Genomic DNA, 24,547 nt, shown 5'->3' with positions numbered 1-24,547 from the left:
ATAGTTTTATTTCTAATTAACGTAAAATATAGCATATATAACAAAACAAAAAGTATAAGTCATGGTTTAACCTTAACAAAATGAATGGAATGAATTGAAAGAGGAGGCAAAGAAATGCTTCTAAGAAGAATCAAGAACAATGTTTTTTTATGATATTTTTTTTTATGTAAAATGTTGTACGAATAGTATGTGTATTTGTTGATGAATTTAGTGACAGTACATGATAATTTTGTTTTGTTGGTGAGAGGTATGACTTTTATTGGGAAGTTGATGTTGAAGTTGATCATTTTATGCATGAAACTATGGATAATAAGGGATTATCCTAAAAGAAACGATCAAATTTTTCAAAGAAAAAAGTTGTTAAATCCTTTTTTATAGACAATTATAAAAAAAGGGTTTAGTAAAAACAAGAGAAGATATTTTAGTTTAGTATATATGTATGCGATGTATGTGAAGGAGTGTTTGTTGTATCCAACCGAACTAAAGACTTACTCTCGTATTCACTCTCTGGCTCATCGTTTCTCAATCTCTATCTCTCCCGTCTCGGTCGTTGCATTCAGCTTCAGTGTTCATCTCCAAAGTTCCGTTTCGTTGCACCTTCCTCTCCGTTGCGCCTACATTGCAGGTAATTTTCATCTTTTGTTTTTATTTTGCACTAGAATAGTGGGGAACGAGAATGGATTTAGGGTTTCATTGTAGACAAAAGCGGGAGAGGTTTTAGGGTTTTGCTGTTGACAATTTAGGAACTGATTTAGGGTTTTATAGTATTATCTCAACTCTAAACTAAAATACTCAAGTTGAAAATGCTTTTATGTGCTGATGGTTGGTGCTCCCTGGATCTTTATTAAATCACTTTTACAGTGAGTTGACGTGGTATATCAAAAGCGTTGACATTATTTTCTTTCCGGTATCAATGGTAAGTGCTTTTAGGGACTAGGAATTGTGAAACCTCATTCAAGCTCCATTGGAGAATTTTCAATTGCATAATAACGACTTTCTTAGACTTCATGCGACCGTGAGACTACTTCTCTGCGGAAAAAATGAATGGGTGGGTGTAATGAGAATGGTTTGCTTAATTCTATAATTATTGATTTGACTGTGTATTTTTGAGCATTTTGTGTATGTGTAGTATACGTCTTCAGAATCTGAATTATAACTCGTATATAAGCTAAATTTTATTGTATGCAGAAGTTCGTTTCAGCTTTTCTTTCTTTCTTTTTTTTTCTCTTAAAAGCGCTTGTTGAGAAGTTTCCTCCAAACAGGACCTTGTCATTATTAATTAAGCATTTGGTGTGTTATACGGTTTTCTCCCCCTCTGATTTATGCTATGTTATATGCTTATTATTATTAGTTTTATATATCTTGTAAATGATTTACGATTCTGTATCCACTTCCTAAGTCTGAATAGAATCTTGAGTTTGCTGCTTAAATAGCTCTACTATGTTCAGCCGTACTTTTAGGCAGTCCATGTTAAATTCCGTTTCTCTATATCTTCCTTGTATTGCTACTCTTTTTGTTAATATTGTTATTATTATATGCTGTAGATTGGTGATTGTCCGCCTAGAATCTATTACTATATCTTTTGATTTGGAGACAAATATATCTATAATTTTGACTGTGTATTTTTGAGCATTTGTATAAGTGTAGTATCAATCTTTGTCTTGCATTCTTAGTCTTTGATAAAGCCTCTTCTCATTATCAGCTATAGCACAGATAGCAGTTTTTGAGGTTGCTGCTATCTGTGATTGGTAATAATAGTCTTGGATAGTAAAGTAAAACAATATATTAATTATTCAGTTAAATAACTGTTTCTATGTAAGTTTAAAGGTAATTAGATGAATTGAAAGGTATATTTTATATGATTTTGGCACCTTTTATTATTAGAAGTATTTAGGTCTGCTAGTGTGTGTTTGTGTGTGATTTTAGTAATTCCTTCCTTTTTCCCTCCTGTGCTTGCAATTTGAATTTATTTTGCTTCCATTTGGTTGAGTTCTTCCAATTTCTGCTTTCCTTTAAAAAAATTTACAATCATGAAATTCATGGCAACCTTTTCCTTCAACTGTACTTCCTTTGTACAATTTATAATATTGTAACAATGACAGTGTCTTCAACTGTGCTTCTAGTTTCTTTGGAGATTGGACCTCATGATAATAATGCTAATTGCAAAATCAATTGATAATGGATTTTAAACAGGAAAAATTCATTTAGTGTTAATCTACAATGGCCAGATGGGATGCAATCTTATCTCTTCCAGTACAGAATCCTCCCACATTGGAAATTTCTTCTTTTGACCTAGTGTGGTCAAAAGTGGAAGGTTGGCATGATAAATTAGATAAAGTTGCTCTAATCCCATTTGCTAGAGTTGATGATTTTGTGAGGGGTGAATCAAATAATAAAGAATGTCCTACAAGATTTCATGTTGAAGCCAGGCGTCGACGGTCTCCATCAACGCCTTTCAAGCAAAAGGTTGATGGCATACTAGAGTACATTTTGTAAGTTGTAATTGTCTTTATTGGGAATCACTTACTCGTTGTTACTGTTTTTTCATTCTACTGCAGTGTAGAGTTTAATACCATCTCAATGTAGGTATTGGTGTTCCTTTGGTCCTGATGACCATAGAAAAGGTGGTATTGTCCGACCAAGTCGAACTACATATGTTCCAAAGAAGAAAAATGCAGGTAGACCAAATACCAAGAGAGGTTGTACTTGTCATTTTATTGTCAAGCGCCTTATAGCTGAACCTTCAGTTGCCCTAATCATATATAATGATGATAAGCATGTGGACAAAAAGGGTTTGCCATGCCATGGTCCACAGGACAAAAAGGCTGCTGGAACACGTGCTATGTTCGCTCCATATATCTCAGAAGATCTCCGACTTCGGGTTTTATCTCTTCTATATGTTGGAGTCTCTGTGGAAACCATTATGCAGAGACACAATGAATCTGTTGAGAAACAAGGTGGTCCATCTAACCGTGATGACCTTTTGACCCACCGTTATGTTCGACGACAAGAGAGGGCAATCCGTCGTTCTACATATGAGCTAGATGATGATGATGCTGTTAGTATAAGCATGTGGGTCGAAAGTCACCAAAATCAGGTTTTTTTCTATGAAGATTTCTCCGATTCAGATCCATTTACTCTGGGCATTCAAACAGAATGGCAATTACAACAATTGATTAAATTTGGAAACCGGGGTCTGCTTGCCTCAGATTCAAGATTTGGTACAAATAAATTACAGGTTTGTTACTTCCATTTTCCCTTGATTTGAAGTAACCAAAAACATATTTTCTTTGGTTTACTTTTCTTGAAACTAAAAGCAAGCACGCCGGTAATTTTTTGCAGTATCCCATTCATAGTCTTCTAGTGTTCAACTCAGACAAGAAGGCCATTCCAGTGGCATGGATAATAGCACCAAGGTTTTCAAGTTTGGATGCACATCGATGGATGAGGGCTCTTTACAATAGAGTTCACACCAAAGATCCTACTTGGAAGTTGGCTGGCTTCATAGTAGATGATCCGTTGTATGATATTCTAGCAATCAGGTTGGTTCAAAATTTATCTGCTATTTTCTATTGTTAAAGGTAGCATTCTTTTAATGTTGAATAAGTATAGCAATACATTGCGAACTTTTATTCTTATAGTGACGTATTCCTGTGTTCTGCTTTTTCTGTCAAGACCAAAATTAACATTTTCATCTTTTTAAGTGTTTTTGGTCATGTCGCTTATTACTGTAAAAATTCAAATTGCGTGCTTGTTTGGGAAAGAATTGAATTTGGGAAATAATTGCTCTTAGAAAGTGTCTTCAATGCTTGTACGGACCTTATAGGTGCTTGTGTAGTTTGTGTCTGTGATGATGCTATTACTGATGATGACTGGCTCTAATGCTGATATAGAAGTCTTTTTTGCATTTTGAAATCTGAAGTATTAAATCTAGGCGTGCTTTACTGCATCAGTTCAAGGAATTTATTTTACCACAACAACCTCTTTGCTAACAAGGATGTATATTCTATATTTTTTCAGGGATGTGTTTCAGTGTACAGTAATGATTAGTTTCTGGCGTGTTCGTCATTTATGGCATAAAAACATAGTAAAGTGCTTGAAATCTGATATGCAAATAAAGATATCCAGACGGCTAGGGTGGATAGTGGATAATATTTGCCGCCTTCAAGGAAACATATCACTCTTTGAAGAATTCATGGAAGAGTTTATTGATGAATCCAAATTTATGGACTATTTCAAGGCCACATGGCATCCTAGAATAGGTTAGTAATACCTAGATAGTGGAATGCGGTTTATTTTCTATTGAAATTGCGAAGTAACAGTGCGCCCACAATCTATTATAACTGTTCTTGTTCTTATTAGATTTAATGCCCTATTAAGGAATACAAGATCAGCATTTTCTTTGATACTAGTCTGTGCTCTAATTAAATGCTAAAATTGTGATGTCAAAATTATGTATACATGAAAAATATTATTTTAATTGTGGGTACAAAATTAGTTTAGTTTTTCATGGTGTACTTAAAGCCGTTGATTGCCATCCGTTTTCTTGCTGGAATCTTTTTCTTATTCTTAATATAACCTGTCCTCCCGGGGCTCAAGGGAGAGGCCTGACTGTCTTTTCTATAGAGTTGGAGTAGTAGTTGGACAAAAGAACTCTCTGGCCGGAGTCAAACACGTAGTCGTGACCTGTCCCGTCGTTACTCCTCTTTCTATATATGTTTAGGGAGAAAGAATTAGGCTGCCTAAAAAGAAAAGGTTATGAAAAAACTATTAATAATTAATAATGTTTATAACAACAATATATTATCCTCTAAAAATAATTTTGACAGTTTAGTCACCCACAGACCCATTATAATATACCATATTAAATAAAGAAATAGAATCCATTAGCTGTCCCAGATATTAAACTTCATTTCTCAAAGACGTAGAGGCAAATTGTATTTCTTAGAAAGATTGTAATGGTTTCTCAAAATAATATAGATTCATTCATATTATGGTAAAGATTTTGTTACTATGACAACAAAGAGTTGGTCAACTTGATTGATGCCAATATATTATTGTGATGAATATTATCAATCATCAAGTGTAGTAGTTTTGAAAATTGACTTTAATCATGGTGTGCTATTTATGTAATTTTATTAGTGGTAGAGTATTTTTAAAAATTTATATGTGCGAGGATGTGATGTTCAAGGCTTCTTATCTACTGGCTTACTCTTGTTGGGTGGGAAAAGCCACTGCATATAATATACTTATTAACTGGTTGTGACTGTTGCTGTTTGTTTTGTTCAACTTGTTATATTTGCAGGATGCTATTTCCTGAATATTTCTGTTAATATAACGTCAATGAGGTTGAGGATAAAATCATAATGTTTGTATGGGATATTTTTATAATATGAATTTGTTATTGTAACTTAAAGTACATTGAAATTACTGTCCCTTTGATATAGGAGCATGGCTCAATGCACTTCAAACTCTTCCACTTGCTAGCCAGGAGTCTTGTGCAGCAATAGAATTTTACCACAACCAATTGAAGATTAGGCTGTTGAATGAGAAAGAAATTGATGTTTATCAGCGGGCAGATTGGTTGGTCGACAAGTTGGGTACAAAAGTCCACTCTTATTTCTGGCTGGATGAGTACTCGGGAAAAGATGATTTTGCACGATACTGGAAAAATGAATGGATGAGTGGTTTGACATCATGGCGCAAGGCACTGAACATTCCAGACTCTGATGTCTCAATAGAAGATGGATGTGCTAAGGTTACTGATCAAGATGATCGAGAAAAAGTTTTTGTTGTCTGGAATACTGGTTCAATATTGAGCATTTGTGATTGTAGTTGGGCACAAGATGGCAACCTTTGTGAGCATATCTTGAAAGTTCTCAGTATCTGTCGAAAGAGAGGGTCCGTTTTACCATCTGTCACCTTGTTTCAGTATCACCAGGCACTGAATAAGATGTTGCATTGCCCCCCTTTTGATTCTTTAATTCGTGATCACGCGGCGTCATTGGCAATTTCAGTTCAGAAGCAGTTAAATACTCTACTGGATAAAGAAAGTGTCCAAACTGTCACTGATTCCATGGAGAAACGGATCGATATTGATATTCCACTGGAAAGTTTCAGGGTTGTCTCTGGTAACCGGGGTCAGGACATGGTTATTAAGAAGCATGTCATCAATGATGTTTTATCTTTGGATGGTGATGAGGATAGACATGATTCAAATGAAGCCCCTGGATGTACGAGTGCGATGCGTGATATCACCGATCAGGATGAGGATGGCGAACGTTTTGAGAGTGCTGGAGTGAACAGTTTGACTTCTGATATGGATGTTGATCCACCATCAACTTGTGTTAACCCTCCTGTCTTGCACCCTATCGATGATACCGTTCCAAGTGACACGTTGCAAGAGAACAAAGAGTGGGGCTTGGCTACTACAGGAAATGAGATTTCACCTTCTGAAAGTGGTGCTTTTTCTAATGATAAGATTGAAGATAATATTTTAGATAAAGGTGGCAAAGACTGTGCTATGGATTTGGATCCCCCAAGATCCCCCAACCTTGGCTACACCCGTTAAGCCACTTGCAGTTGATATGGGTGAAGAATATTTAGGTACCGTCAAGGAGGATGTGAGTTTGGGCTCGAATTCCCGAAATTAAATCCTGAATCAGAACACACAATGGCAATTTAGAGATATAGATGCCAATAAAGATAAATTTTGATACACACTGTAAAAAAATTTCGTTCTTAGTAATTAGAAAATCATTATGGCAAAGATCAATAATTTTTAATTATATGACAACCTATAATTGAATGAGTGTATAGAACTTATTCCAGTAGTGTATTTCAATTTTGAGGTGCATAAAGCTGTCAATGGCGATGGCACACTGATGTTGCGCACTTGATGCTACCTTCGCATTCCTCGTACCCATCGAAGCTCAGTATTTCTCTATTGTAGTCTATTAATCAAAAAAGCACGTCACTATTGCCTTACAAGATCTTTAATGCTAATGGTTATACGATTAAAATGTTCTCATAAATTAGAACTTACGTCAGCACCGTTAGCCAAATATTCTAAATTATTGTCAACAAGTGCTGGAAAAAAGAGCTGATGGTTTTCTTACCCATAGTGGAACTTGTCTTCTGGACTTTATATCTCATCTGCGTGTGCGAAATCGTCATCCTCTTTTCATCCAATCCTTAGGTATAATTTTTTTTTCCATAAATAAAATAAAAGGATTAATTTCTTTTTATGGACTAAAATATAACATAAAAAGAGTTGAATGAGGAAACTTCTGCAAAATCACATTGGACTCAAAGCTGGAAAGGTCATTGGAGGAATTGTTGGGAGTCAACAAGGCAGTGTCCTTTTTTGTAGAGTTTGTGTATCTTTACTAATAGCTCTGTAAGAGTACCTTCAATTAGTTCATCTTTAAATTTTTTACATTTTAAAATAATTGAAAAAATAATGAAACATGTTTCTCATCTCTCAATCTTTTTTATATTTTACAATTTTAATTTCTCTACTTTTTTCTTTTATTGTTTTCAGTTTTTGATATTTAAGAACATGTTAACATGGTTAAATAATCATGTGACAAACAAGTACTGTAATAATTAAACATAATTTACACGTGTATTTTTATAGTAAAATTTGATTTTGGTTTCTTACTATAAAAAAAACACGCCATTAGTTCTTGAGCTTTTTCTATATTAAAATTTTGTTTATTTTTATAACACAGTTTACTACTAATTGTAATTGTAAGAGCAACATTGACAATCTAATGACCTGACTCATCATTTTAAAGTCTTATTAGAACAAACGCTTTTTGTTCGTTAAAATATAATTTTGGTGTTCACACCAAAATTCAAAATAAAAAGTAATTTTAATCATCTTTACCAAATATTATGTCATAAGAATTAACATTGTTATTGCATCATCATCAGTTAACATTTTAACTTGATGGCACAGACAAAAAGATATTAAGAACCAAGACCAATTACAATTTTGATTATGAAATAAAAATATATATAAATTCAAGAAAAAAATGAAAAGCAAAATGATATAAAAAAATTTTAAATCAAAACTCAGACACATTTTAGTCAAAGTTTACAATTTGTTTTGAAAATTGTGTCTATCTTATGTATTAGGGACGTATTCTAAAATTCTTATTCAAAAGTTCTGTTTCAAAAATTCTATTCCAAAGAGAAAACAATATATTTTAAACATTTAATGTAACTCTATTTATGAATTTTTTCAGTTAGCTTTATACCTTTATTTATCAATCTTAGTTTTTCACGATTACTTAGCGTTAGTTTTAGTTTTTCTTCTCAAGTATTACCATCAAATGATGATGTGATAATCACATTTGTAGTCATACTACTTATTATGTGTACTACTAGTTTAACTTTAACAAAATACTTAGTACACTGTTGTTAGTTTAAGATATTTTCTTAGGTTATAAGGTGTTTCAATTGTTCTTCTAGTGGTGTGAAACGTCCAAAAGTGTTTACAAGTAAAAATGAAAAATAAAATAAAATATGAAAGATGTAAAACCGTGACTCCCTTTCCCCTCATTTCATCCTTTTTTCTCTTTTTCTTTTTTCATTTTTCCTTTTCTTCTTCTCTTTAAAAGAAATGATACATATGAGCAAACTTATGTATTTTTGGAAACACATTTTTGCAGTAGAGCTTCAATGGCTAAATCTTGAAATGTTAGGATAGATACACGTTTTACCCACATATTGCCTTTAACTGTGCATGAAACAATCATGTGAAAGAATTATCTGATTCATCTATGTACAACCAAACAAAATTTATTGATAATGATTATTCAGTCCAATAAATGGCGCACACAACACAATATATTCACTCTTTTTAAATGTTGTATCAAAAGTTATAGCATCTCCAAAATGGTAAGCTATTCTCGATCTATCATCAAATCAAAACTATAAGCTAATAAATTTATTATATATCTAAGACAATGTTATTGTATGTAAATTACTGAAATAGACATTCCGTTTAATTAACACATGTCTAAAATTGAATCTATATTTGTCTTTTTATGTAGTAGTGTTTTGTTGTTGAAACACTTTAATTATACATTGATGTTGGCTTACAGTAGGATCCTTCTTCTCTAAGGCAATCAATTTCGTCGAGGTAATTTATTTTTTTCTTCTTCTATATTCCTTTTTCTTTTTCTTCAATCCTTCTTCTTTCTTCTTCCTCATACCAAGTTAATTTTTTTTTTTATTTCATGTTTGTTGTTGTTGAAGGTTGATAGAACTTTTGGTTTGGTGTAGGTAATTTTTTTTGTTATTTATTTTTTCTTCTATTTTCTTAATTTTATTCTTTTTCTTCGTGGATCTTTGTTCTTTCTTCTTCTTACTCTGTTATTTTTTCTTACTTCGTGTTGATTGTTTTTTGCGAAAGATTTAATTTTTGCAATGTTTTTCGTCTTGAAGACAAGGTTGAGTTTTTGTTTTTAGAAGATGTTTTTGAACAAAATCTTGAACATGTTTTGTTGTTGTTGATGGTGTTATATTTATTTTTTTATACTTGGTGCAACTATTACTGTGAGTTGAAGAAAAAGTTCAAGTTTTTGTTTTTAGAAGGTATTTTTGAACAAAAAGTATACGTGATGATGATTATGTTTTTGTTGGTGGTCTTTTGCTATTTTTTTGTCATCTATTTATGTTTGCTGAAGCAGACATGGTTGTTCATATTTTTAAGTTGTTATGTTTTTTTGTGCTAAAACGTATGAACTATTTTATTGCCATTTATTAGATGGTAAAGAAATTTGATATGATCAAGGATATTGATGAAAAAAGGAAAACTTTGAAACTTGTCAGAATCGTAGATTTGTAGTTTGTTGAATCATGGGATTCCAAATGAAATATGGAGATGGTTTTGACAGATCAAAAGGTAATGTATTATTTCATTGTTTATATACATTATATATTTTTTATTTTAGAAAATAAAAAATAAATTTAACATTATATGCATGATTGTGATGCTCAGGGTGATGTTATCCCTGTTATGATTAAGAAGGAAGAAATTAGTACGTGGGAAGACAAGTAAAAGGAGGGACAAAGTTATATAATGCATAACTTCAAAATCTTAAAGAACAGAGCTCAATATAGAGTTTGCGTCCCTTTAAGATATTGTTTATAGGAGCTTGTACGACCACAACCCATTGTGTAACATCCCTATGGGAAATTACTTAATTAAATAAATAAATATAAAAATGAAATTCAAACGTCGTAATATTATTATTCCCAAACGCGGGAAAGTTTAAAATAATATCCAGTGCGCCAAAAATTCAAATGAAATTAAAACACAAAGTTATTATAAGTTCCAAGTTTCCAATAAAACAAATGAAAACATAGTAAAAATCCCTAGCTCAAGTCCCCAAGCTAGCCCTCTCTTCGTCGCCTATGCATCCACAACATCACCTGTATTATCATCTGCTCCCGTGTAAAGAATTACACGATCATCGACAAGCACAAACAGAAAGGGTGAGCTTGTAAAATAAAACAACATATAATATAATAGAATAAAAGTAATACACCCATCTTATTCATCCTAATTAGTTTTTGGTCAAGACCTTAATCCCTAAGGATTTTCAACCTTCAAACCACACAATTAGTTAGCCTTGTACTCAGGATTTATGATGCTCACATGAACCTGCCCGCTCGTGATCCTGCCTCTACGAACCTCCCCGCTTGTAATCCTACTCTACGAACCTCCCCGCCCGTAGTCCAACACACATGATCCACCAGCTGCGTATCTCCCCGCAAGCAACATATCTCAAATGTGATCACGAAACATACGAACCTACCTCGCTCGTATCCCCACACGAGAGTAACATGATATGAACCTACCTGCTCATATCATCATGTGTTCACCACCATCCATGAACCTACCCGCTCATGGCACAACATCTCCTGATCCAAGTATAGCATCACTGCTTGAACGCAAGAAACACAAGCCACATTCTGTAGCATTATCGCCTGATGCAGCCTAAGCACCGCCAGGCGAAACCTGTGCAGACCGCCTGGCAGAACGCCTCTACCGTTAGGCGCCAAGTCATTGCAAACCCTTTGTTTTGAAGTCTATCGTCTTACGGACCACACTCTGCCGCCAGATGCCACGCGTGAAAGAAACCCCCTAGTGCTCCTATCTGGCGCACACACCCGTGTCGCCAGACGCTATACCAGTAGCGAAAATCCTACTGGTTTTTGCACCCCAAAGCAGGTTGGCTTACCACCCAAGGTACTTCCACAAGTATAGAAATACACACATCAATTAAGATTAAATTCTTGGAAATCTGAAACCCTCACAAGGTTTGATTGCCTATCAACCCTAATTGTCAATTCCTTGATTCAAGGCGTATGGATTCACTATGTACTTTAAAATTGCATAATGCCTCAATCACACTTATAGAAAATACCACTAATCCAGTATTTCAATATAAGACCACAAGTTTCTAATTAAACCCAAAAATGTATCCAAGTCTTGCATTCCAAAACCCCTCCCACTCAAAATTCCATAGCTAGGATTTATACCTTAAGCGACTAAGGCATGACCTTCTCGTGTTCCAATTGTACACACCCAAGAAAACCTATGCTTTCCAGAACTTGAAACTTTTGATTAGAATTAACATTCTCCCTCTCATTCATCAACGTTTCCACAACTGTATATTAATATATACATACTATCACACTTCTCAATTATTCCCATTCTCAATTACTATATATATATATATATATATATATATATATATATATATATATTGTTCCTTCCCATTTTATCACCTAATTTCTATTACCACTCACTTCCATAGGTCTCTCCCTCGTTACCAAATTACACAATTTCGCAGAACTGTGCCTGTACCTCGTCATCGCCTGGCGGCAAGCAAGGTGCTGCCAGGCAGTGTATCAGAACCAGACAGAACCTCTTGTTTCTGTACCTGCGAGTAGCCCAAGGCCCTAATCCAGAATATTTCCAATTTCTAAAGGACCACAATGCTTTGAATCACACACGCTGCTTTAAAACTTTCTCCCCAATTTCATTATTAATGTCCATTAACCCTTACTCTCAAAAATTGGATTCCAATCACTCTTCTCAAAACTCCTAACATATATTCATGCTTCATCACTCACAATTTTTCCCAAAGATTCAACACATACTCAAATATCATTAATATCACGACAATAAATCATTCAATATGATTTATACACCCAATTTTTCCAGAAGTCACATTGACTTTCACACAGAACACAACAAAATGAACTAGAAAACACGAACAGTGTCGCGCCGCCTGGCGGGTATTCATCGCCACCAGGCGGTTCATGTTAAAATGCAACAAAATCAGGCATAGACTGATGCGTCACCTGGCGGCTCGGGCTTTACCACCAAGCGTTTTTTGGGCAGAAACCCAGAAATCACGAAAACAACGCTTTTAAGGAGGGAATTCATGCAATAAGATTCATTCAAATACAATACATTGTATAAGATTTAAAACACGCAAAAGTTGCTCCCCTTACCTGAAATTCTTACTTCAAAAGGTCTCTTAACCCTTGTTTTATGATGCCAAAGAGCCTTCCCTTCCTTCTCAAAAACTCAACTCTCCCCCTTCTAAAATGCATGGCCCAGTCCCACAAATTGCCTTCAGATTCCTCTTTCCACGAATCCACCTCATTTCCTCTCTTCCTCTCTCATGTTTTTCCCTTTTTCCTCTCTCTCCAAAACTACCTTAGTTAATTCTAATTAAACCCAAAACCGAAATTGTCATTAAGTTTTAGGTTAATGGTTAATCAAAGACCATTATTTGGTTGTCTTTAACTCACTAAGTTGCCTCTCTATGCAACTAGGGTTTCTATGCCTCTTCATTTCCATGCCAAAATAAAATTAGGCAAAAAGAAAGTTTAGTTTCGTTCCTAGCAAGGTTTGAACACACAACCACTCAATTACAAAGCCAATGCACAACCAATTCAACAAATTCATTTTTTGTGATAATTATAAAAATTTTAGGATTACATTATCACTAACCACATTCAAACATATCATTAAAATAATGCACAAATTAAAATAACATACAATTGACATACATAGGACTTAAACCCAAGTCCTCTCACACAACTAAGTACTCTCAACCACTTGAGCTAGTACTTTTCCACGTCATAGAACTCCGCATTAAATGCCTTAAAGGCTTATACTACCTGCATTTATTAAATAATTATTTAATTGATTATTTAAATTTCTCGGGTCTTACACATTGCCAGCATACCTGCAAAAGTTTGGAAGTTCAAAAGTATAAAGGATATCATTGATGGTCAATATTCACGAATTTGTTGTTTGGTAAGTTATTTGTCATTTCTCCATATGTCTTATTTAATTTGTTGTGTTGATTTACTTTTTAGTTTTTGCGTGATGGCATTGGTGTGGTGGATAATGTGGAGGAGAAACCCAATGCGAAAAATGTTCTCTAACCTGAAGGATTTGAGGTTGGTTTATGTTCCGGTCAAAAAAAGGTGTAAAATAACCCTCAACCATGGGAGTAACATTCTTATTTATAGAAGGTAAATTGGTTACAAATATTGTCGATATACATAATCAGTTAATGAATAACAATAGCCTTAGAGATAACCTAAAATTATTCCCCTAAATAACAACTAACGTATCTTTTTTAAACATTTTCTTAACAAAATAATTACTTTACATAATCTAAGATTTTGATTCTATCTTCACGCACACCATCTCCTCGATCCTAGCTTCTTACAGAGAGGTCGTTCCTATTAAGACATCCTTCTAGCTTCTTGCAATGACCTCGGTTTTGTGGCGATGCTACTCTTTTTCTTCATATATCACCAACTCTGCCTCAGATTTATGATGACACTACTCTTTTTCTTCATATATCACCAACTCTGCCTCAGCTTTATGACATTGCTACTCTTTTTCTTCATATATCACCAACTCTGCCTCGGCTTTATGACGATGCTACTCTTTTTCTTCATATATCACCAACTCTACCTCGGTTTTGTGATGATGCTAATTTACATCTCTACTCCTCATCACTCCCACGTCGGCAGCAGACCTACATGTCGTTTCGAGATAGGTACAATTTAATATTAATGTTATTTTCTTTGATAGAGCAGTTTTAATATATTAGTTTAATTGTGTTTTGAAGTTGTTTTTTTTTATTTCACTAGAACTTTGACTCGTGCAACGCACGGGGTTTATTAAAAATAAATTTATTGGTATGAAACTTATAAGACATGCTAGAATAAAGAGTCAAGTTCATTATTAGTTTGAATCTATATCTAAATACAAATGGGAACTAACAAATTGCAACTTTTTCAATGTTTTCTTGCTCCATATTATTTCCATTTTCAACTATATTATTGCCATTTTAAAAAGTTGTCATTTAATTCAACACTACTCCATATCTTTCTCCACAATTAAATATCTTTTCAATTTATTTAATGTCAGACACCAAAATGTCTTATCAGTTAGTATTTTTTTTTAAATGATTTTTTAATTTTAAATTTGATTTTTTAATTGTTGATTAAAATGACTTTAAAGATTTTTTTCATTTTTTGCGCTATTCAAGACACTTTTGCAAGTACTTAACGCCATACTCAACCGTCAAAACTCTCTCCCATCTTTTCAATTTTAATAATTTGTAAACTCTGGTCTTGAAACTGTGTAATGTTATGATTGTCTGTACTTCTCAATATATTTTGTATATATTCATCCAGATTTTTCAATGCTCATAATTAATGCATATCAACACGTCATATAGTTTTAATAAAATAAAGTATTAAATTTATTCCGTCAGATCTTTACTTTACTTCTCCATGAAGTTTTTATCAATATTGAAATTGAAATCTGATATGTTTTGTTCACCACAATCTTTGTATACACAAGTTTTCTACCAAATTTCTTAACAATCGCAAGGTACGCACTTCATCTTCCTATGATTTCATCTGTATATGAGCCTTAAGTTTATCGGAAATTTTGAAATTCATGTTAGGCATTGTTTTACAAAACAAATTTCGAAACCCATGTTATTAATCTAATAAATTAAATGAATTGGAGCCATTTTGTAGTTTGCTTCTCCAGCAAGTTTGTATCCTTATTGAAATCTTTTTTGTTATTTTGACGACAAATCTTCTGTGCACAAGTTTTCAGCCAGATTACTTATCCATAACAAAGGTATTGACTTCATCTGTTGTTCTTTATTACGCTACGCTGTGCACAAGTTTGTTATTGTATTCTTTATTACAATACAAATCCTTCTATATTTGGGAATACTACGCTACGCCGTCCACAATCGATGACAATATGGTTGCTTGACAGCTAATCAATTTCTAGAATCACTTCCAGGCCCTCCATTGGCAAGCATATGAGATTCGCCTTGAACCTGCGACATGCCACTTCCATAGGGCATCCCACACAAACAGAAGTGGTAGATTCCTCAACAGATGCTCGTGTCACAACTATCAGCTCGCACCCCAGCTCTCGTAATATAAGTTCGAGTCCTCTCACACATTCATTAGACATGAATGAATGGGTGGCTCCTGAATCAAACAACGCCACCACATTGTTACCAAAAACCATACAAGTTTTCTGCACGAGATTACCTGATTGAGTCGTCTCGGTGGTCGTCAATGCAAACATGCGCCCTAGTGCTCTAGGCCGCTCTCTAACTGGCTTCTTTGCTGGCACACCTCCAGCTGGTTTCTTATTGGGACACTGTCAAGCAAAGTGTCTTGTCTGATCACACACCTAGCACTTACCAGTGCTAACACCACCCTAAGCTGCCAAAGGGTTTTGGATAATCCCTCCCCAGATGCTCTCCCCCACAGTTAAGACACTATAATTTCCTAGCTGAAGTTTGCGGACAATTGTAAGGCTTCTTCTGCTGTCGTGATTTTGTAATAGTCTTCTGTGATCGTGCCACTCTGTTGGGCCCCATCTCCAGCTACTCGATCGGAGTGGTACTAAGAATCAGCGCAACTCATGTTTCAGTCTGCCCTCATATTTTTTGCACCTCCACTCCTCAATGACAGCGGGCAAGTAGAATCTCGCCAAGTACTCAAACTTGTCTGTGTATGCTTGCACATTCAGTTTCCCCTGCTGGAATGTGAGGAATTCAACTTCCCTCTCATGTTTGGCACTATCAGGGAAGTATTTCTCCAGGAATCTCGTCCTGAAGGAGTTCTAACTTATCGCTTCCTCTCGAGTCTACATCAAGTGCTGCATCCCGACCTAGCAATATTCAACATCTGTCACCAGCAGGAAGGTGACGAAAGATAACTTATATGCATCCGCCTCATCAGGAGTGGCCTTGCCTGAGAATTTGGTTGGCCTGTCTCTCATAAAGTCTCCCATGGTCATAAGACGAGTAGGTGCGACCACAGCTTTGGTTTGCGCTGTAATAGGCTGTATGGCATCCACCATCCACTGAATCACATGCGTGATCTCATCAGCTCCAACTTTATTTCTTCTTCTTAGATTTGTCATAGCTTGTGCGCGCCACATTTTTCAGCTGTTCAAACCACACAACTTAAGTCATGACTATATAAGCCAAAATTACACAAGCTTACCCCCCTTAGACCCCAAAAATCATTTTGAAAACAAAGCTCTTATACCAAATGTAACATCCCGATCGGATATTATGGGTTTAAATAATAGAATAAAGAAATAAATAATACACTTCATTTATTATAACTGAGATTCCAAAAAAACATGGGAAAATTAAAACTTTATTCCCATTATCATATAATAAACTTTGTAACCATAACTCCATGGTCATAAAATTCTCATAATATATCGATGTCTGATAAAGTTTACAATTTAATCTGAACATAGTAAAATAATCAAAACTCTGATAATCCCGATCTATCCCCCTCCATCTCTAGGCCTCACCAAATCCACATGCAACATCATTTGCTCTCGTGTACCGCGTACACGATCATCCCCAAACACAAGCAAGTAGGGTGAGCTAACATAATAAAAGATATGCACACAATTCATATAATTTCAAACACACTAAAGGAACTCATATCCTTTGATTTCACACACATGGCTATAACCATGTCACCCGTGTTCTACGTCTTCTGATGAATACTTGAATATGTCTTGCTGCCACACCTACCAGCCACAACTGGCAGAGCACGTGTAGGAAACCATGCTACGGATCACACACTGTAACCCAGGCGGAGTTCCCAATATGAATAACATTCGTAATATCCCAAGACTACCAAACTCGTTAGCTTGTTACTGAGGAGGACAATCTAACTGGACCAATCAGTACATGCCACAACGTGCACACTCATACCAACAACACTCGCCAACCCGAGTCACAACTCAAGAGTTCCTCGTGTTCATCCGTCATCTCGAGCTACAACTTAAGAGATGTCATTCCGAGCCACAACTCAAGGAATGCCACGTACTTAACCCTTATCTCGAGCCACAACTCAAGGGATTCGTTCTAAGCCACAACTCAAGGAACACCAGCAAGTCGACCTTTGAAGTATCATTAAAGCCTTATAGACCATGCACATCAAAACAAGCAAACCGCTTTTGCCTCACCAAGATCTCCTGACGCTGCATGCGAGTCACCAGGCGCAACAGGCCTCCAGACCGCCTAGCGGGGGATGCGTACCGCCAGGCGCCAAGCACCTCTGGTGTCACTCTGCCTGCAGGTGTCGCCTGACAGGTATGATTTGTTCAAACTTTTGCCCCCAATTAATGTTAAATTTGGGGATTTAATATATTTTTTGCGCTTAAGGATTAATTTAATTAAGATTTGTGATTATTGGATTTATTCATTGTTACAAAATAGGTCCAAAAATAGAAAATTTCTAAAAGAGAATAATCAGGAGCTAAATGCACCTCCAGTTTTTATTTTACACACTCCTCCTGCAATTGGGCCACCTAATTCTTTTTTGCACCTCTAATTTTTACTAATTTACACCCCTACTACCACATAAACTCCACTCAACCAGATCATGCCACGTGGCAATCCTCCACTGATTAAACTGACCAATCAAAGCTTGCCATGTCATCATCTGCTTCCCAAACAGAAACCCTAACCCTAATCTTTCTCCTTTCTCACCATCACCATGTCGGCAGCCGCCACCCTCCACGAAAGCCACTACAAATGGTTGACCACTGCTGCAACTTGTCGTTTCACATCGCGCCATCAACTTCATCACCTATAGTAGCCAAAACGGACCTTCATTGCTCCGTCTTTGTGCCACCATCTTCTCCAAATCATCATGTTGCCACCACAGCCTGCACCATGCTCGAGTAAGCCTCAATTCTTCACCGCTTTAGATTTGTGTGACTCTTTATCAACGTTGGACCATCAAGCCGTCCACTTCCACCGTGACCATTAGCTACGTCTTATTCATCGCGACAACACTCATGGCAGCAGAAAACACGAAGTCACCATGCTTGACTCCTTCAATGGTAGCACCACCGTCAACCTGCAGCCACGAACCTTTCTCGCAACCACCATCACCGCTCTAGAACGCGAACTTGTTACCATTGTTTTACAATAGTCGCGGACCTAGCACCTCCATCGTTTATGTGTTCTGTAACATTTGTAGCAACTCGTGAAACTTGGAGAAGTCGCAATAGCAGAGCAACACCTCCCGTCCACCACTGATCCGCTGCAACGTTCATCTTTTCGCACCAGCATCTTTGTTGCCGCAATACCACAAATCTGCACTGCAAATGCCCACATCGCACATGTGAGTTCTCACCAATTTTGCAATACCAGAGATCACGTATTCAATCGTGCAACGTAAACGCAGCCACAAACCTTGCGATACCATCAGATGTAGATTGAAACGCGACATACACAACAACCATCATGAGAACCCATTGCGGTTGCTTGGTAATGTAATAAAACGTCCCAGCGGCAGAAACCACGGTGAAGGAAGAAGGAAGGAGGAAGAAACCCTAGTTCTGAAGAGAGAAAGCAGACTACCACATGTCAACTTCTCAATGGACAGTCAAAGAGTCAAAACTAGTCAAACAATCAACTATAGGCAAAGACTGGTCAAAGTTGGTCAAATAGACTATTTTCCAAATATAGTTGGTAGGCGGTTCCTCTGTAGGAACCCAAAATTGCTTAGAAAATGGATGAGTCGCTTGACGACAGTTCATCGCCCGCTAGGAAGTTTCTGGAAATTTCCAGAAACACGAGATTAAACAGAGTAAACGAATTTCATGCATAATCATAATATATTTATAATTCAATTCAGACTTAAACACCAATCTAACGAGTAAAGCTCCCCTAACATGGATTCCTTAGCTTAAACTTGGGGTTCTTGGCTTCTTCTTTGATCAAAATGGACGCCCCTTGCTTTTTCACTTTAGCTCCCCTTCTCACTCAATTATCGCAGTACACTCTCCAATTTCGTACTCCTCTCACTAAGCAACAATGGCCAGCACAAAAACCTTTCTTCTCACTCAAATTTTGCCTTTTAATGGTGTCTTAATGATATGTTAATGCACTAAAACGAAAATGGTTTAATGTTGATGATTATTGTCATTCATTAGGTCATTATGGACTGTTTATCCAGCCTCCCTTGGTCGCCCATTGTTACTAGGGTTTCTCTACTCTTTCAAATTCATGCCAAAATTAATTTTAGCAAAAATAAGTTTAATATGGTTCTACTAAGGTTCGAACCCACAACCATGCCAATGTCAAACCAATGCACAACCATTCAACCAATTCATGTTTTGTGATAATTCATATAATTCTATAATTATATTATCACTCAACATGATCAAACATATTGCTAAAATAATAATAAATCAAATAGCACAAAAATGGCATACATAAGACTTAAACCCAAGTCCTCCAACACAATTAAGTACTCGTAACCATTTGAGCTAATACTTTTTCACGTCATATTAATCAATAATTAATGCCATAAATAATACTTTTTCACGTCATACTCGTAACCATTTGAGCTAATACCATAATTAATTAATTAAATTAAATTTCACGGGTCTTACAATTTTGATTTCTATCAAGTTTTTGCTAGATTAGTACGAAAAAAACAAAAAAATAATAAAAGTAAAATAATTTTGGGTGTAAGAGAGAATTAGAGGAGTATTTGGACCAAACATTTTAAAAACAAATAGCCATTTCTTTTGTAGCAATTTCAACATGTAAGATTCCAAAGACAAAATTAGCCTTATCCTGTACATAGAGATTTGCCAAATATATTTACAAAGATAGGAGTTCATATGGATTAATGATATGGAGCAATAAAGTAGCTCAAGAAGATGATACTAATGAGCTAATGGATAGGAATGAAAAATCCATTTAGATATACAAAAAAAACAATGAAGTTAACATTCATTTGAAACATAGATTAATAGAAACAACAAACACTCAAACAAACAATTAGAGAAGGAAAAAAAACCAAAAAACTAGCCATTAAAGTTCTATTTTACTCTTCAACTCCTCTTCTGATAGTAGGACTAACATAAAAAAAAATCCTTGCCTGCCAACACCAACAGTAAGTATCAAAAGTTACCCATCAATTAACCAAACAAAATTGCATATAACAACTTGCACACCAAGAAGTGAAAACTCATCAAATGGTTGCAAACCAAATAAAAAGAAGTAAGAGTAGGTTGATAAATTAACATTCAGAAAAGAAAAGAATTGAAAGAAGAAAGATAAGAAGAAAACTGAAAACTAACCATTCAAGTCCCTTTTTCCTCTTCAACTCATCTTCTAAGAGCTCCAATAACATTCAAAGGATTAAGACACCAAAGATGTAAAAACCTTAAATGATAGATCTATAGTTAGAAAGAAGCCTGGCCAAAAAAAATCCTAGATTAATAATAAAAACTAAAACTTTAAGGTATTAAGCTTGTTGCAAATAGTGAAAGATCGAGCTTTCAAACTTACCACGATACCCAAAATGCTATAGAAAGAAGGCAAAGAAGATGAGGTGGATAAATTAACATTCAGAAAATAAAATAAAAGAAAGAAAAGAAAAAAAAAAGAAAACTAACCATTCAAGTGTCTTTTCCTCTTCAACTCATCTCCTAAGAGCATCAATAATGTCCAAAGGATGAAGATAAAAAAGATGTGAAAATGTTAAATGATACATCTGTAGTTTGAAAGAAAACTGACAAAAAATCCTAGATCAATAATAAATACCAAAACTTTATGGTGTTAAACCTTGTTGCAAATAGTGAAATATCAAGCTTTGAAACTTACCACCATGCCCAAAATGTGACAAAAAGAATATGGTGAGAAATTTAGTGGAGGAGATAGGGCGAGAATAAAATGACAATGAGAGGGGAGAGGAAGATGAAGTGTTTTGCATTTGGATATTTGAAGAATGAGGGAGGTGTGTAAGAGGCGTGGAAGGTGACTGATACATAGAAAAGAGTAAGAAAAATATATGCTCACGAAAGAATTCAAAATTTAAAAATTTAGACATGTGTCACTCACATAAAGCATCACGTTCTTGCATGTTAGAAAACCACGTTCTTTCAGCTCAACACTTCTACAATTTCCCATTTTAGTAATGAAAAGAAGATGACTTTTGTTAGTTTTTTTTTAAAACTTGCACTTTGTGCTACCTTGAATTATATTATGTATAGATTAATTTAGTGGTGTGTCAATCTGTTGCACTCTGTGGGATTCATATTGTATAAGATTGGTGAGTTATTGGAGGGAAAGTCGTGAAACACCTTATCCTACTATTATTCTTACTCTAGAATAGTTAAAGGTTGCATAAGGTTTTATTATGGAGACAAAAAAATTTTATATTCTTTATTCTTATTGAAGCTAATGTGCATAATTTATGAATTAATTTAAATTATTTTGTATAGGTCCATGTCCGGTGTCGTTGTGCAATTGTTGGAATGGTTTGAAGTTGATAGTGGGAGATGATATAGTTGAACTAATTGAATTTAGGAAGGAATTTGAAAAGTAATATTTTTATATTACCCCCTGTATTATTCAATAAAGCTTTATATTTGATAAACACTAACTAATGTTTAATGTGTAGAAGTTGTGCACTGAAATTTTTGAGTGGGGAAGTCAATACAATGGGTCTTCCCAGATTAGTCATGTTGATATATAGGTTTATATATAAAATTGTTGTTAAAAGTGTTTTAGAGATTCTAACTGTGTTAGAGGTAGTTGTGATTTTGTAAACTTTTATTCACAACTTTTTGTTGTTGTTGATGCTATTCTTAACACTTTTATTATTGGTTATAATGAGTATTCAAGAATGAGGTTAGTAATACCTGCCAAATATAATAAAAAAATTAGTAATTTGTACTAGATGCGTAATAGTTTACCTATGTTACAATCTTATTTATGGTTGAATTGATGTTTGTAGATACAAGCTTGAAATTCAAGTGACTAATGGAAAAAAGGTTGTTAACTTCATGCTTTGGGACCAAGACTGCATCAATCTAATTGGTGTATCTGATGAAGGCGTGACCCACCATACCACCTCCTTAGAAGCTCCCTCAAGAAGGATCACTAGAAGCATGTTTAGAAGGGAGTCTTTTATTCCATCACCTTTATCTTTGTTTTGCATTACTTTAGTTTGAATTCCCTAAGTTGGTTTCTAGTTGACTTATTTTGGTTGACTTGTTGACTTTGACCTAAAGTTGACATTTGACCAAGATTATATTAACTTAAACCAACATGATAATCCTTGTTTGTCTTGTTTTGTAGGTAATTAAGAGAAAGTAGAGCATGGCTAGGTGGCACATGGTGATTGGAGCACATGGATGAAGTGGAAGAGAGAGGAAAGCATAAAGCATAAAGTAAAAGGCATAAAACAAGTGTACCTATGTACCTTTTGGTCTTATTTGTTTTTAGCACACTTTGGCCACTTTTTGGAGACATATGAGACACATTCTTTGTCTCCTTTTGTGTTAGAACGAAATTAGCCTTGCACACACCATAGTTGGCTCTTTTGTCTCTCATTTTTGTAACCTTATTTGACCTAGTTTCTAGAAGCTAGGGTTAGGTTTTTGTAGAGACATCCTTAGGTATCTTTTATTTGCTTAGAGGCCCATAAACTCTTCTATATAAGGGGTGATCCTAGACATGTAAAAGGGTTGATCATTTTGTTATAAACTTTGTGTATTCAACCACCATTGCCATGAGCTCTCCTTCCTAGAAGTGAACTCACCTTTGCCTTATCTTGCTTGTAAGTGGCGGCACCATCACTCATCTCTAGAATTTGGTTGGCTTAGATCCCCCGTATGAGTGGTGTGCTTCTTCCATTGTTCATCTTCTATACTTTCCATTTTTATTGTTTCTTTCTTTAAGTGTTGCTATTTCCATGTGTGTTTTAAGCTTGAATCCAACTCTCTTCTTCCTTTCATGAGCTTGAGAAATGAACCTTCACATCTAGATAGCTTGCTATCTTAATGTCTAGTGGGAATTTTCAAAAAGCTTTCTTAAACAACTTCACCATATTCATAACCCTAAAAGAAAACAAGATAATCCTTCATCATTTGGTATCTAGAGCCTAGGCTATCTTGAATATGGTGTTTTTCATGTGCTAACCTTGTCTTGTTGTAGCTATCTTGTTATGGTTCAAATCCACTTCCATGACACACAAAAATAATGCTGGCAGAAAACGTGACGATTTTAAAACATTCAACTGCACCCGCTCAGCGGTCCAAAAATTACGTTTTTGGTGTCAAAAGAAAGATCTTTGAGTCTAGTTTCCATACAAAAAAGAATCAACGCATTTGAAGTTTTGTGGAGAAAGTTATGATCAAATTAGTGAGCAAAGGTCAGATCTGCCAAGAATACGGGAATCAGCGTTTTCAGGTTATGTTGTAGCAGTTTGGCTACGGTTTTTGCACCTCTTTAAACTCTTAAATGTGTTTGGATAACATGTCTTTTGATGCTTAGTCTTTGAGCCTCAAATCCATGAGTTTAAATGCATGATAGCTACTTGTTTGTGTCTTTGTGTATGTCATGTTGAGTCTTTAAATGTGTCTAACTTTTGCTTGAGTCATATGTCATATGCTTCTTTGAGTTTTCTTATTCTTGTTTCTAAGTATTTGAGCTATTGCATGAGATCTATGCCTTTTGTTGTAGCATGCTCCTTGTAATTGATTTTGACCTAATTTTTAAGGAACTAAGTGTTCAAGACACCCTAAAATATCCTTCTCTTAAGTACCTAGTTTTGAAAAGAAAAATTATTTTCATGACCAAAAACAGTTTGGCTGAGAGCTAATGTGTTGCTTGGTGAATCCATTTGGACATTTTTACTAGGTGTTATGCTACCAAATTTTATACTTGGATTTTGGGTGAAATTGGCAAATTAGTTCCATGCTTTAACTTGGTTATGGTCTTTCTTGGTGATGAGTTCAAATTTTTGCCCTCATTTAATATTTAAATTTGGGGATTTAATTGAATTTTTTGTGCTTAGAGATTGATTTAATTAGGATTTGTGATTATTAGATTTATTGAGTAAGTTTGGTAAAAGTGGCGTAAAAATTGATTTTAGTTGCATAAAATAT

General features: G+C 35.1%; 2 protein-coding genes across 3 annotated transcripts; one reads left to right on the top strand and one right to left on the bottom strand.

Annotated features, from left to right (window-relative positions):
• The first annotated feature begins 10 nt into the window (after positions 1 to 10).
• On the top strand, positions 11 to 6,904 carry LOC114186785. Of its 2 annotated transcripts, none has more exons than XM_028074800.1 (6): positions 11 to 625; positions 2,194 to 2,492; positions 2,587 to 3,238; positions 3,343 to 3,542; positions 4,021 to 4,262; positions 5,448 to 6,904. In XM_028074800.1, exons 2-6 carry the CDS (start codon positions 2,221 to 2,223, stop codon positions 6,569 to 6,571), a joined length of 2,490 nt encoding a protein of 829 aa, XP_027930601.1. In that variant the 5' UTR covers positions 11 to 625; positions 2,194 to 2,220; the 3' UTR covers positions 6,572 to 6,904. The 2 variants fall into 2 exon arrangements, with proteins under 2 accessions (XP_027930601.1, XP_027930602.1); XM_028074801.1 differs by having other exon boundaries at positions 429 to 625; positions 2,229 to 2,492.
• Positions 6,905 to 15,355: 8,451 nt separating this feature from the next.
• LOC114188358 lies at positions 15,356 to 16,522 on the bottom strand. Its single transcript, XM_028076952.1, has 2 exons — positions 16,292 to 16,522; positions 15,356 to 15,751 (listed from the first exon to the last, which is right to left on the bottom strand). Exons 1-2 carry the CDS (start codon positions 16,520 to 16,522, stop codon positions 15,356 to 15,358), a joined length of 627 nt encoding a protein of 208 aa, XP_027932753.1.
• Between the last annotated feature and the right edge of the window lie 8,025 nt (positions 16,523 to 24,547).

The sequence above is a fragment of the Vigna unguiculata genome, chromosome 6 (assembly GCF_004118075.2).
Source record: "Vigna unguiculata cultivar IT97K-499-35 chromosome 6, ASM411807v1, whole genome shotgun sequence".
Classification (NCBI taxonomy): domain Eukaryota; kingdom Viridiplantae; phylum Streptophyta; class Magnoliopsida; order Fabales; family Fabaceae; genus Vigna; species Vigna unguiculata.
Note: the sequence above shows the minus strand (reverse complement) of the source record. Positions and strands in the feature narration are given on the sequence as shown.